The 14,185-nt window shown below is 30.4% G+C and overlaps 2 protein-coding genes across 2 annotated transcripts in view; one reads left to right on the top strand and one right to left on the bottom strand.

The window, feature by feature from the left end:
- Nucleotides 1–255: 255 nt before the first annotated feature.
- On the bottom strand, nucleotides 256–3,603 carry LOC103308288 (zinc finger MYM-type protein 1-like). The gene is made up of 7 exons (XM_008181408.1): nucleotides 3,425–3,603; nucleotides 2,994–3,259; nucleotides 2,731–2,857; nucleotides 1,187–1,502; nucleotides 846–1,131; nucleotides 523–738; nucleotides 256–398 (listed from the first exon to the last, which is right to left on the bottom strand). Exons 1-7 carry the CDS (start codon nucleotides 3,601–3,603, stop codon nucleotides 256–258), a joined length of 1,533 nt encoding a protein of 510 aa, XP_008179630.1.
- A 7,039-nt stretch (nucleotides 3,604–10,642) lies between these two features.
- The window catches only part of LOC100162486 (kelch-like protein 2), a 4,198-nt gene continuing 655 nt past the window's right edge, over nucleotides 10,643–14,185 (top strand). The window contains exons 1-9 of the mRNA XM_029485441.1: nucleotides 10,643–11,474; nucleotides 11,983–12,136; nucleotides 12,199–12,427; nucleotides 12,506–12,681; nucleotides 12,758–12,854; nucleotides 13,392–13,545; nucleotides 13,622–13,734; nucleotides 13,795–14,079; nucleotides 14,145–14,183. Coding sequence (XP_029341301.1) covers nucleotides 11,988–12,136; nucleotides 12,199–12,427; nucleotides 12,506–12,681; nucleotides 12,758–12,854; nucleotides 13,392–13,545; nucleotides 13,622–13,734; nucleotides 13,795–14,079; nucleotides 14,145–14,183 — 1,242 coding nt within the window. The 5' untranslated portion in view covers nucleotides 10,643–11,474; nucleotides 11,983–11,987. The remainder of the gene's footprint in view (nucleotides 11,475–11,982; nucleotides 12,137–12,198; nucleotides 12,428–12,505; nucleotides 12,682–12,757; nucleotides 12,855–13,391; nucleotides 13,546–13,621; nucleotides 13,735–13,794; nucleotides 14,080–14,144; nucleotides 14,184–14,185) is intronic.

Below are 14,185 nucleotides of genomic sequence, written 5' to 3'. Positions count from 1 at the left end.
ACCATATGTTTGGATTATACAGTTTTTAGCGACGATCATTTCAGCTTTCAACGAATCAACAGAAATGCTTAACAAATCCTAAAGAAATATAAAATTAAGTATTAGTCAATATATACCCTATACAGCTATACAATATACATATTTAGTTTATAATGATCAATGAAGTAAGTACTTAGTTCAAAATCTAGTTTGAAAAAGTTATCTATAGATGTTGCCATTTCTAAACTTTCGTGCGTGAATCGTTTATTCATATTCTCAATTATACAATCCAATAGGAAAATAAGCATGACATCTGAAATAATCTTCTTTACTTTCCTCTAATTCCTCAGGAGTGTTGTATTGAGCACTCATAACAAAACTTGATAGGCTTTTTGGCTGTAACCTTTTTCTTTTATAACCTATTTTACAATTTAAAAAACAACAAACATTATTTAATGTTTATATTTATTTTACTAATATTATTTATTATTATATTATACATACTTTGAAATAGTTTTTCAATTGTTAAATTATGGTCTTCACAAAATTGTAATATTTCTTTCCACATTTGTGAAAAGGCAACAGGATTTCTTAAATCTTCGAACGATTTAATAACACTTTTTATTACATTTTCCGCATTTCCTAGTGTAGCTGTCTTTGACTGAAGTTGATTTGATAATATATTAATCATAGTAAGCACCTTTTGAAGAATAAATAAATTAACCACAAATATTCCTTTTTGCATATTGGTGAGAATTCCTGAAAAATTAAAAAAATTGATTGTATAATTAATAATATAAATTAGGTAGTTCATTTAATTATAAGAAATAAAAATGTATAAATTAGTAATAAATTATAATTGATACCTATTGCTTCGTTAACATCTTTATCATTATTGTTTTCAATTTCTTCTTTTAATAATGTTATGATAGAAGCATAACATTTTTGTACAGCTTCACAATTTTTATATCGACAGTTCCATCTTGTGTCACTCAGTCTTGTTAAAGTCTTTTTTTCAATAACTAAATTTTTTTGAATGTCAATGAGATTTTTATTTCTTGCTGGTTGAGAAAAGTGAACATATAGTGACTCTAATGTATGAATAACATTACTTGATTCCTTTAAAGCAAACAATATGATAAATATACCTACCTAATAATACACAATAAATTCACAATATTATACTATATTTTCAGTTTTCACATACCTTTTCAGTTTTACACATATCAAGCACTACAAGGTTGACTCTATGAGCCATATAATGTGTATAAATAGCATATGGAAATTTACATTTTATTAAAGCTTGTACACCATTAAATCTCCCAGACATAACACTAGCTCCATTGTAAGACTTTTTAGCATTCGGGTTTAATCCACATTCCTTCAAGTATTTGAGTATATATTCACAAAGAGACCGAGCATTTTGACTTTCAGAGCAGTTAATGAAACCAATGAACTTTTCAACAATGTCTAGCCCTTTACAATAGCGTATACATAAGGCCATTTTCTCTTCTTTATAGCATCTCCAATATAAATAGGTAATCAAATAATTTTTAAGCTAAATAGCTTAAAAATAATAGGTTATAGCACTATAGACATAGTTCATTAAGAATATACCTTGGATGAATTAAAGGTAAACATATTTGTTTTAATGTTTAATTCAAAAATATATTACCTAGCTTCATCACACATCAGTGCCGTATCCAGGGGGTGGGCACGGGGCGCACGTCCCCCACCCCCGAAATTTTTTTGAGCTTTTTTTATATTATATTATATGTTTAATAAAAATTAAAAGTTAAGGCTGTCGAAGTGTACCATTTTGAAGGGGTTGGATTTAGGAAATATTGTACATCCATCGTTAGTACTATTGGCTAATTATCTATGTGTGTAGTGACTGATAATTAGTGTGTGCGAGTTTCCCGAACGCTTTATGTAATTTAAGATAAACGACAGCTAAGATTCTTGAACCTCAGTAAAGTACATACGTGCAGTCACGTCACTATATTGTGTGATAAAAAAATGTTCAACTTACATGTGCTACATAACTCCCATAAAGTGGAAGACAAATTCACCCAGTACCAAAAGCCCTTTTAGCTATTTTAATTTTGAAATCATATAATATTTGAACTCCTTAATCTCTTTTCTAGATTATAAAGGAAATGGATCTATGATCTGTAGTATTGTTTAATTAGTATTATAGTACCAGAGTAATTTTCTTTTTTTTCAAAATTCACTTTTACTTTTGTATTACTAAAAAAAAAAATCGCTTCCACCAAAACACACAAAATTGTTATGTTTTTTTCAAAATTAAAATTAGATTTCTGGAAGTATATTCTTTTCCGCTTATTGATCTAATTGCACGAAAAAAAGCTTTCAACAGTCCTAATATAGTCTTGTATTTTTGTTAGTTAATTTTAATAATATTCGAACCAAAAATGGAATGTTTTGTTTACAACACATTTTGATATAATGATAATAATATTGATGAATACATTAACCTATGGTTTACAATAATATTAATACATTGTTGTATTAAAATACTTGTTAACATAAACATAATATACCTAGTCATAAAACGAGTAGTAGATACACTTTATGAACAAAGGGGTCATAATTAGATATTCTAGCATTTCAAAGGCTAGAGAAAAAAAATTAAGTGCCCCCCCCCCAACATTTTTTTCTGGCTACGGCACTGTCACACATTATACCAAATACATCATCTCCAACTTCTGAAATGATCTGGTCTCTTACATTTTTTGCGCACATTTCAATAATGCTATTTGAACTAAAGGACTAGTGTAATTTGTAGTTTTCAGAAATTGTACAGAAAACTCAGGTACATATTTGGACATTAATTGACATGCTTCCTTGAAATTCCCTATAAAAATTAAACATTACCTAATAATTAATAAATTATTAATTATATTGTACCTAAGTTAGGTCTTAGATACCTATATTATAATTTATAAAATATAATAATTATTTTATACCAACATTAAAAAATAAATATCTACCTTTATTAAGTGAATCAGTAGACTCGTCATGGCCTCTAAATGGTAGTCCCTGGCAACTTAAATATAATGTGATATCAATTAATGTTTTTATATAATTTTTATTAGCTTCAACCTCTAATTTATGATGTGTTGATAATTGTGTATGCACACTACCAATTGTCTCAGTATTCTTAGGACACCATTTAGCAACACAAGTAAGATGACTTTTTGTACTAGCATGAGCTTTAAGCTTAGTCTGTTTTTTTCTTGTAATGCCTCTAGACCCACTTAAATACAAAAATTAAAAAACAAAGTCAACAATGCCATAACTACTAATATAATAGTTAATACAATATAGGTACAATATTATAATTTAATAATCATTACATTCAATAAATATAATTATATGTTAAAAGTTTTAAAACTAAAATTGTTATAATCTGTTATAATACAAAATTTTTTTCCAATTTCTAAAGCCAGTTTTTGAAAATGTTCCTTCATTATCGTTGGCACCAAAATTGCAACACGGAAAGCAATACAAAGCATCATTTTGTATACTGTATTCTAACCAATCGTGTTCGTTAAAGTAAGAAGCATTAAAACAACGTTTTTGATTTCCAAATTTCGTCATAGGTTAAGACTGAAAAAGCATTTAAAAATATTTGTTTAGTTTCTATTAAGCAATTAATAACTAATAAGTAGGTACCTAATGTAAATTACTTTATGCAATGTTATATAATTATTATAATTACCTTTAAAACTGGTCTTATAGGACCAGATTGCAAATCGCCAAGATCAATTTTTTCGTCATTTTTTAATACATTGTTATAACTAGTAGATTCATAGTCGGTTTCATTTAAACACGATGTGCTGCTAGAAAAGCTAGAGAGGGCTAATAATTCAGAATCAACGCTATCGGAATCATTATCCGAATTACTTTTCAATTTAGGTTTGTTTAAGCTAGTTAATTTATCTGGTTGAGGTTTTGTAAAATTGAAAATATCGAACACACGTTGTTTACTCATGGTCATAAACTCAAAACTCGCAATAAAATGAATAGTTAATTAATTTAAATTTTAACGTTACCACAGAAAAAAAACACCAGCTTCTCAATGAATAGTTAATTAATTAAACTCTTAATATTACCACAGAAAAAAAAACCGGCTTCTCAATGCTCATCTATAAAAGAATAACTTTTAGTCTCAGTGTTCACTGTTTACCGTCGTAGCATACAAAATAATGATTTCTGCAGTTGTCGTAATCGTAATAGCTTGTGATTTGCATTGGGTTTTTTTCATAAATATAAACGATTGTGATGTGATAAGCGTTATTAATAGACACTAAGGCCTAAGAATCTAAGATACTTCCAACCAGTGGCGTAATTGCGGGGGGGGGGGATTTGGGTGTCGTATCCCCCCCCATGACCTTTTTTTTTAAGACTGGTTAACTACATTTACCTATGTACTTCTTTATCTAATAATATATTTTTTTTATTATTGATATCAAATGCCTCGGCTAGCTGGCAGTTGTCCGAAAAATGATAAGAGTGATGAGAGTGAGACGATTCCGTGGTATTTAAATTGTTGTCACCGCTCTCCGACGTCGCGGTACACACCCGCCCTATCGTTGCATTCATTCTATTTCGCGTTACCCGCATTGACCGCCGCCGATAGCACACCACGGTACCAGCGCGTCATATCACCGCGGCACTCGCGAAACACGTTGAAACTTGTCGTCTTCATTACCGCCGCCGCCGTACTCACGTCGCCGCTGTATTCACGTCACCGCCGCAGTCATGCCGCCGCGGTGCATGCCTACGTAACTTTGCTGATCGTACGTCGTCGTACCTACTTTGACGAATACGTGTTTACCGTTTACTTCGACATCGCCATTCAATCACCTGCACTTCACTATTCACGGAGGATAGCCATTGCTGACAAGGACCCACATAATATAATCGGTGCCACATCGAGGACGACGGCGTGGACAACACCTCGCCCGATCGTCACATTCCGATTCAGGGGCGGTTTAAGAGACTTGGTTGGGGGGGGGGGGCTAATAGTTATAATTTTCACCAGACTGGACGGTGCGTTATCTAATAGCCAATAGGCAACGTCCCGTCGCGCAACCACCAAACACATTATTACTTATTTTTAGAATAATAACGATACAATTCTTATCAAGAGAATATTCTTAGTATTTCCCCAAGTCATTTAGTATTCCCGTAATCCATACAGATAGCAGATACATGCTACACGTCCTACACCGACGTACCTCCAATAATTACACATAAAAGTCGATACCATAATATGTTTTAGATTCTGAGTGGAACAATGAATATATTGATTTTACAATGATGTGTGTTTTTTTTTTTTATTTTTTATTTTTGTGTCTGTCATCACTTCTTAGGACAGAAAAGTGCTTGGATTTTTCTTCAACAGTACCTTTTCTGTATAGGAAAGTGAATCTAGTTGGTACTTTGGGGGGGGTCAAAAGTAAAATTTTTCTAATAGTTTTCAAAAGCGCCGTGAAAAACAAAAGAAAAATTAAGGAAAAACGGGAATTTTTACGCAAAATCTGTTTTTGAGAAAATTGATTTTGGTTTTTGGTGTAACTTTAAAACAAATGACTGTAGATACATGAAATTTTTCACTGGTTGTTTATATTTCCATTTTCTACACATGATAAATTTTTCAAAATATTTTGATTTGTTTTGAGCTGTTTATCGACAATTTCAGTTTCCAATTTAATCTAGTTTTTTTTCTATGAATGTCAATAACACATTATTTGTTGAGTAAAAATACTTGAAAATTTAATACAAGGCTCCTACTATATTGTTACAATGACATTTGAAAAATATTAAAAATCCTTAGTCACAGTTTTTTTTAATTAGCATTTAAAGTTCAAAAATTGACAAAATATGTAAAAATCACGAAAATTAGCAAATTATTTTGAGTATTAAAGTAATAATTTAAGTAGTAATAATTCGTAAAAATTTTTCTTTTTAGCACTAATATTTTAAAATGTAATACAAGATTCTTTATAGGATAATCTACCTTTATCAACAAAAAAAATATCTATAAGAAACTCAAATTAAATTTTTTTGAGCGTTTGAAATTCATATTTTTACAACATTTAATATTCACTCGATTTCTTACGTAACGATTATCTTATTTTGTTGTAATTAAAAAACGAGTGACTGTAGAAACTTGAAAATTATACTGAATGTTTATATTAGATGTTTCTATATACCATAAAATTTTGAAAATAATTTGACTCTTTTTGAGCTGTTTACGGACATTGTAAGTTTTAAATTTTTTTGGTTTTTTTTCTATAAATATCAATAAAGTTTTATCTGTTGGGCCAAAAAGTGTAAAAATTTAACACAAAGCTCCTGATATATTGTTACAATAGCAATTGTAAAATATTAAAAATACATAGGCACACATTTATTTATAGCATTTGAAGTTAAAATGTTGACAAAATTTATCAAATTTAAAATTGAATAATTATTTTGTAGTTAAAAATTTATAAAATGTTCAACTTTTATATCGAAGGATTGAAAATTTATAACAAGATTCCACGTAAATATTTAATTCTGTTACCAAAAATTCTATGAAATACATAAGCACAGTTTATTTTTATAGACATTTTAAGTTCGAATTTGGACGAAATTACATATTAAAAAACCTGGAATAACTATTTTAGTTATTTTGTTGTGATTGTATAATATTATTTGTGGGTACTTGAAACTTCTAAGTATACTATTATGACGTATCTATGATAGTACCACGGTTTTTTGTTGATGTATAACGCGTTACCTAATGGATATTGTGATATGATTAATTTGGAATTTATTATTGATACCTATTATAGGTCAATTTTTTTTTAATACTATAGATAAGTATACCTATTATAGGTATGTCTAATACCTAGACTGACAAACCGTCTCTGCTCAGAATCGTTTTTCTTATACAGTGATATTATATCATTGAATTCAAATTTAATACTATCCATTATACAGCGACCCACTTGTAACCTACTGTACAGCAGAGTAACATCCACTTTTTTTGTTTGTAATTTTTTGTTAGCAATATACAATTTTTTAGAAATACGTGTTTTGAGGCTTAGGGGGCCGAGGACCCTAGGCCCCCCCTGGAACCGCCCCTGTTCCGATTCATCGCCGTCACCACACACTGCGAGCTATAAAGTCGATCGTCGCTGGTCACGGTAATTACTTGTCCATCAGCCATTCAATATTACCCCCGTGGAATCAACGTGAGTCTTGATTGTATAAATTGTTATTAAATAAATATAATAAACATTGCTGTGACTCGAAGAGTACATGTTAAGAAGAGAATATATTGTAAACTTGAAAAAAATATCTTTTATATAAAGCGAGAATAAAAGCACAAATTCAATTACCAAAAACCATCTTGTTTTGTGTTCTTACAATATTATAAAACAATGAAACTGGAATGTGTACAGAAAATAGAAGTTACCTACGTGTACTGCAGTCGTTAAAGGATTGAAAAGTAAAACAAATTGTAATACTTGCCTTGATTTGGTTTTAAAAGTTTACAGATGTTTAAATGCATAAACAAGTTTACTTTGCATCGGTCAGAGCACTTTTTCAATTTTTAGTATATACTTGACGATAATAAACTTTAAAATATTATACATTTATCAATTTTCAATATACAATATATTTAAAAAATTTAAAAATATTAAATAATATATGCTCAAATCGATGCAAAGTAGACTTATTGAGCAACTCAAATATTTTTACATTTTTATAATCGTACAACAACTATAAGTACCACCTTAATATTTATCAGACGATTACGTCATTTTGACGAAAAATTGATAGGGAATGCAACGCCCTAAGGTATTTTCCATAGTACCTATCACAATAATTGTGTAGACCTATGACCAGTGGTGGTTCTACGAGGGGGAGGGATATGGGGGATGGATCTCCCTGGTGGGCCGTGGGTTAAAAAAAAAATGTTGCAACCAATACAATGCAATTTTATTTTTTCGTTTTCATTTTCGTTGTCCTGCACAATTCTATAAAATAGATAGGGTGATTATATCGGAAAAAAATGACTTAACGGGAATAACTCTCAGGCTTTGTAGAATTGTCGGATTTTGATGACTATTTTTTTTAATTTAAAAATTAAAATAAAATAAATTACATTTTTCCAGTAGATTTCAAATGCGCCGTAAAAACAAAAGAAAAATTAAGGGAAAATCAGAATTTTTACTCAAGATCTGTTTTCGAGTAAATTGATTTTGGTTTTTGGTGGTCATGACCGTAGATACATGACATTTTCACTGGTTGTTTATATTTCCATTTTCTATACATGATAAAATTTCAAAATATTTTGATTTGTTTTGAACTATTTAGGGACATTTTCAGTTATCAATTTTATTAGTTTTTTTTCTATGAATGTCAATAATACCTTATTTGTTGGGTAAAATTACTTGAAAATTTAATACAAGGCTCCTACTATATTGTTACAACTTACAATGAAATTTGAAAAATATTAAAAATCCTTAGTCAGAGTTTTTTTTATTAGCATTTAAAGTTCAAAAATTGACAAAATATGTAAAAATCATGAAAATTAGCAAATTATTTTGAGTTAGGAATTCGTAAAAATTTTTTTTTTAAATCTAAGATTTGAAAATGTAATACAAGATTTCTCATAATATTGTCTACCTTTATCAAAAAAGAAATGTCTACAAGAAAGTCGAGTTAAATTTGTATGAGCGTTTGAAATTCATATTTTTACAACATTTGATAATCGATCGATTTCTCATGTGACGATTTTCTTATTTTATTGTAATTAAATAACGAACGACTGTAGATATTTGAAAATTTCACTGAATGTTAATATTTTCATTTTCTATACACTTTAAAATTTTGAAAATATTTTGACTCTTTTTGAGCTGTTTACGGACATTCTCAGTTTTCAATTTTTTTAGTTTTTTTTTCTATAAATATTAATAAAGTTTTTTCTGTTGGGCCAAAAACTATAAAAATTTAATACAAGGCTCCTGATATATTGTTACAATAGCAGTTGGAAAATATTAAAAATACATATGCACAATTTATAAGCATTTAAAGATCGAATTTCGAAAAATTTAATAATTATTTTGCAGTTAAAAATGTATAAAATATTCAACTTTTATATCTAAGGATTGAAAATTTAAAACAAGATTTCACGTTAGTAGTTAATTCTCATTGTTACCAAAAAATGAAAAAAATACATAAGCACAGTTTATTTTTATACTCATTTTAAGTTCATATTTGGACGAAATTACATATTAAAAATACTATAATAACTATTTTAGTTATTTTGTTGTGATTGTATAATATTATTTGTGGATACTTAAAACTTCTAAAGTATACTATTATATATCTCGGTGGAAGACATAAGCGCCAAAATCATATCGTACATAAACACCAAAAACCTAGGTACCTGTGTGCCACGGTTAATAAATATTATAACAGATATTAAATTTAGAACTATATCGTTCAAAAACTCCAAACGTTTATTCTTAATCGACAAATGTATAATCTGATAAATAATTTTGCAATGGAAGAAATACTAGGATGGTGAAATAAATCGTATGGAATATGTGAAAAAAGTGGGATTAAAAAATCAACCAATTTATTATCGATTTTTTTTTTTTATAAAATCTCAACCGATGTATTAAATTTATATTGATTTGCATGTATATCATAATTTATGATTTATTAATTTTATAATATAACATAATTTTTATAAGACGGCAATTCTCAAATAACTATGGTAAAATTTTCAATATATTATTTTGACTCGTTTTGAGTTATTAATAAACATTTTAAATTTGAATTTTTTTTAGTTTTCATTCAATAAATGTCAATAAAATTGTATTCGTTGGGTCTAAAATCTTGAAAATTTAATACAAGGTTTCTTATAAGTTGTTGTAAAAGAAGTTGAAAAATATTGGAAATCCATAGGTACGATTTTATAAATATTTACAGTTTAGATTTTTACAAAATCTAGTATTAAAAATGTACAACATTTTCAGCTTTTACAGCTAAGGATTGACAATTTGAAACAACGATTCACATAAATAGTCCATATTGTAACCAATTTAAAACATGTATAAACACTTAACAGTATTAAGCACAGTTATAGTCATTATAAGTTCTAATTTAGATTGCTAAACAAAATTGGCCAGACTGAATGGTGGTCTTTTGTCGGGTGGCTTTATGTCGATTTTGGATGGCTTTGTGTCGAATGGCTTTTTGTCGGATGGTTTTAGTTGTTAACCCCTCAACACCCGTCAAACAAGTAACAACGGCGGCCGAGCGCGAGCGTACGCGCACGCCGCGGACCATCCGATGGATCGTCTGGCCGGCGTGCGCGCGGGGACGGCGATGGCGTGGCGGCGCAGAACGGGCGCGTGTCTGCGAGAGATCACCGCCGCCGCCGGCATGGTTGTTGTTGTTGTTGGTGGTGGTGCTGTTATGTGTATGTGTGCGTGAGTCGTCGTGTCGTTGCCGCCGCCGCCCCGGGCGCGCGCGGTCTAAACCGTGAGCCAGACCGCGGCGGAGATGACCCGCCGTGTCCCCCCGCACCGGTGCTGAGTAGTGGCGCGATCGCGGTGCGTCGGTTGGCCGCCGTCGTTTGGAGGGTATTGAGGAGACGGCGCGCGCGCGTATTGGTGCCCCCGCATAACGTGCCAGGCGGCGGCAAATGTTTTGCCCCTTCAGTCCACATTTCAAATAAAAACACGTAAAGCCATCCGACACAAAGCAATCCATAAAATTACATTACTAGGTTTTTATGTAACTCTTAATTCGTTTTTCGTTTGAACTCTTGAAGTAGGTACTCAAATACCAACTACTCTGCGTGTACCGAAGTACGTATCATCGGCTTTGCGCACGCGCACGCGTCCTAGATGACTTATCGCAAATCGCGGTACGCATCGTATTTCGCGCGCACGCACTCACTCGCCGACAGGCGTACAATCAAAAATCGGTGTATCGGATTGTTGGGATTCCGATTATAATAATAATATCATTGTAATTATTAAATCTTGTAGTGGCCGATTGTGAAGAACGCCGATTTTAACCTCTCTTGACCGCGTATCTACCTACAACTTTTTAAATTTACACAGTAACTACGCACACGCGCGCGCACGGAAACCGAAGTGTTTACGCGTTTTTGGTCAATTATTAATTTCATTATACTAATACTTATTACCTATTATTATTTCGTGCCTGTTTGTATTGATATATTGTTGTTTTATTATTTTAATAATATTAAAGTTACAGTGAACCGCGTTAACGCGACGTCGAACTGCCGAAAACGTTTGTTGTCGTGACTTGTGGTCCGTACTCACGTCTGTTGAAGTGTTGAAGGTGTGTACCATTGTACCGCTGTCTGAGTTGTCACCTCGCCGTATAGGTACTCAATAGTACTGTACATCCTGCATCAAGACACTCGAGTAAGTAAGAATTTTGAGCAAATCACGAACACATTTTGACTTAGAATTCTGGTACATGTGTCCTGTGCTATCTGCAAAAAACGACCGTATATTGTATTAGAAATAAGATCATATTAATTTATTTCATCATATCACTCTCTACTACCTATAATCTATATAGGTATAATATTTAATATAATATATTGTATAAACCTTAGATAAAAACAAAATTATTGTTTCTTTTACTACCCCCATGGTCATGAAGTATGTGAATACTAGTAGATATTTTTATCGTTTTACTAACGCGTATCTTTCACACAAAACTAAGGGAATATCATACATTCATAATAGTTAATAAAATAATCAAAAAATATAAAAGTAGTTTTTCAATTGCTGGACTGTGCTCCTCTACTTAATTTCCAATTTTAACAGCAGTACTTTGTTGGTCTCTACAGCTTCTATACTAAAATGTAGTATTAAGTTTTAATGATGATGAAAAATGTATCACAATTTTAAAATATTTTCAAAGGTGATATGTCAGTAAAGGAAATGGATACCATTCAAGCTTCATCTAGTGAAAATAATTTGAAGGAAGTTCTGAAATCCAATGATTGTGAACCAACACATTTTAGAAATAACTCTCACTCTGTCAGAATACTGGAAGACTTACAATCTCTACGCAAGTATGTTTATGGTAATTGTACCTTCATTCAAAATTAATTTCACCAACACTTTTTGTTATTAGAAATGAAGTTCTATGTGATGCTAGATTTAAAACAGATGATGGTAAAATTGTTATTGGACATAAAAATGTTTTAATAGCGGCTAGTCCATATTTTCGTGCCATGTTTAATAATTTTGATGAAAGCAATAAAGATATTATTCATATAAGAGAATTGGATTCAACCATTTTACAACTATTAATAGATTATGTTTATACTGGAGAAATTATGGTCACACAAGAAAATGTACAGGTATAATTATTAAAGCCTTGATTTGATATAGACTTAAAACAATGTATCATTTTATCTTAATTATTATTGATTTTTAAGGTGTTGTTGCCAGCTTCACATGTCTTACAGCTAGATTTTGTGAACAGGGCATGTGCTGAGTTTTTACAAAAACAACTGGATGTATTAAATTGTATTGCTATCAAAAAATTAGCTGACTTACATAACTGTACGGAATTGATGTCGAGTTCTGAAGCATATATTAAACAAAATATTTTGTACGAGTAACATAATTTAATTCTCTATATTAAAGAATAAGTAATTAATTGAAAAAATAATGATTATTATTTTCAGAGAAGTGATTAAAGGTGATGATTTCCTATCTTTATCCTGTGAAGATTTGGGGAATCTTATTTCTTGTAATGACCTTGCTGTTCCATTTGAAGAAAAAGTGAGCAAACTATAAAATTGGTATTTTATATTTTAATACCTATTTTGTATTGAAAAAAAAAACTTTAAAAAGGTGGGCACGTGGGTATTGCTCTGCTGTACAGTAGGTATCTAGATTGATCACTGTTAAAATTGTGTTATAATATATGAGTTCTATGATATACAATTATTGTTTACAAAAATTGATTCTGAACAAAGGCGGATTAATAAAATAACTAAATATTAATTTATTATATTGTTTTTAAGTAAGTTACCTATTTTACTTTAAGACATTAGTAATACTGCATTGCTGCAGTAAGTTAAAATATTTTTTCCAAAAAAATTACTTTTGAAAATATCATTGTGTGTCGGGATTGTGACCTTATTATATGCAATGTGTATGGCTGTGAAGATCAGGGTGGGAGTGGTGTTTTACTCCCTCGAAAATATATTTTTACTTCCCTTTATTATATGTACAGGACTATGTGATAATCATACACTAATCACCTATTAACAAATTATTATATTTCAATTAAATTATAAATATTTATTATTGTAGGTATTTGATTGTGTTATTAAATGGGTAAGACATGATTTAGATCAGAGAAAAAATGTTTTGCCACAACTAATGGAACATGTACGATTGCCATTATTAAGGCCTGATATTTTAGATAATGTGGTGGAAGAACCTCTTCTGAATAATTGTCCTAAATGTATGTTATTTGAATAAATATGCCATCATTATGAATTAATATATTTTATAAATTATTATTATAATAATGATTTTAGGTAGAGATTATGTATTTGAAGCAATGCTCTTTCATCTAAAAAAATCAGTTCAACAATTCACCATGCCAAAAACAATTAGTTATACACCTAGGCAATTTGGTGGTTCTCAAAAGGTATGATTCTGTTTGGATTAATTTATCTTCATAATTACATTGTAATTTTAATCATACCAGGTTATTCTAATGTTCATTCGGTCTGATACATTTCCAAAGTGTTGTACAGAATGGTATGACCCAGTAACAAATCTACGAGAGAATGCACCAGGGATAAATGAGTGTCGTCAGCCGGCTGCTCTTTTTGTAATAAGAGATAAATTTGTGTTTTCTGTGGGCGGTAAATCTAAATCTGTTTTTATGCTTGATGTATCTTTAAAATCACCATCTTGGGTTCCAATGGCTAACATGTTAGTTAGTCGAGACTGGTTAGGAGTCGGAGTATTAGGTGATTCCATATATGCTGTAAGCTATGTCAATATTTTAATTATTTTATACTATTAATATTATATATTTTTTTTTAATTTTAGGTCGGTGGATATAATTGCAATACCTTAGATAGTGTGGAGGT

Source organism: Acyrthosiphon pisum, chromosome X (genome assembly GCF_005508785.2).
Source record: "Acyrthosiphon pisum isolate AL4f chromosome X, pea_aphid_22Mar2018_4r6ur, whole genome shotgun sequence".
NCBI classification, from domain to species: domain Eukaryota; kingdom Metazoa; phylum Arthropoda; class Insecta; order Hemiptera; family Aphididae; genus Acyrthosiphon; species Acyrthosiphon pisum.
Note: the sequence above shows the minus strand (reverse complement) of the source record. Positions and strands in the feature narration are given on the sequence as shown.

What these genes read in the sequence shown, in the direction of transcription:
- LOC103308288 (XM_008181408.1), bottom strand. Translation starts at nt 3,603, where the DNA reads ATGACGAAATTTGGAAATCAAAAACGTTGTTTTAATGCTTCTTACTTT. An exon ending in TACTGATTCACTTAATAAAG is followed by an intron (nt 2,858 to 2,993) that starts GTAGATATTTAT and finishes TAATTTTTATAG; the next exon opens with GGAATTTCAAGGAAGCATGT. An exon ending in AGATGTTAACGAAGCAATAG is followed by an intron (nt 739 to 845) that starts GTATCAATTATA and finishes TTAATTTTTCAG; the next exon opens with GAATTCTCACCAATATGCAA.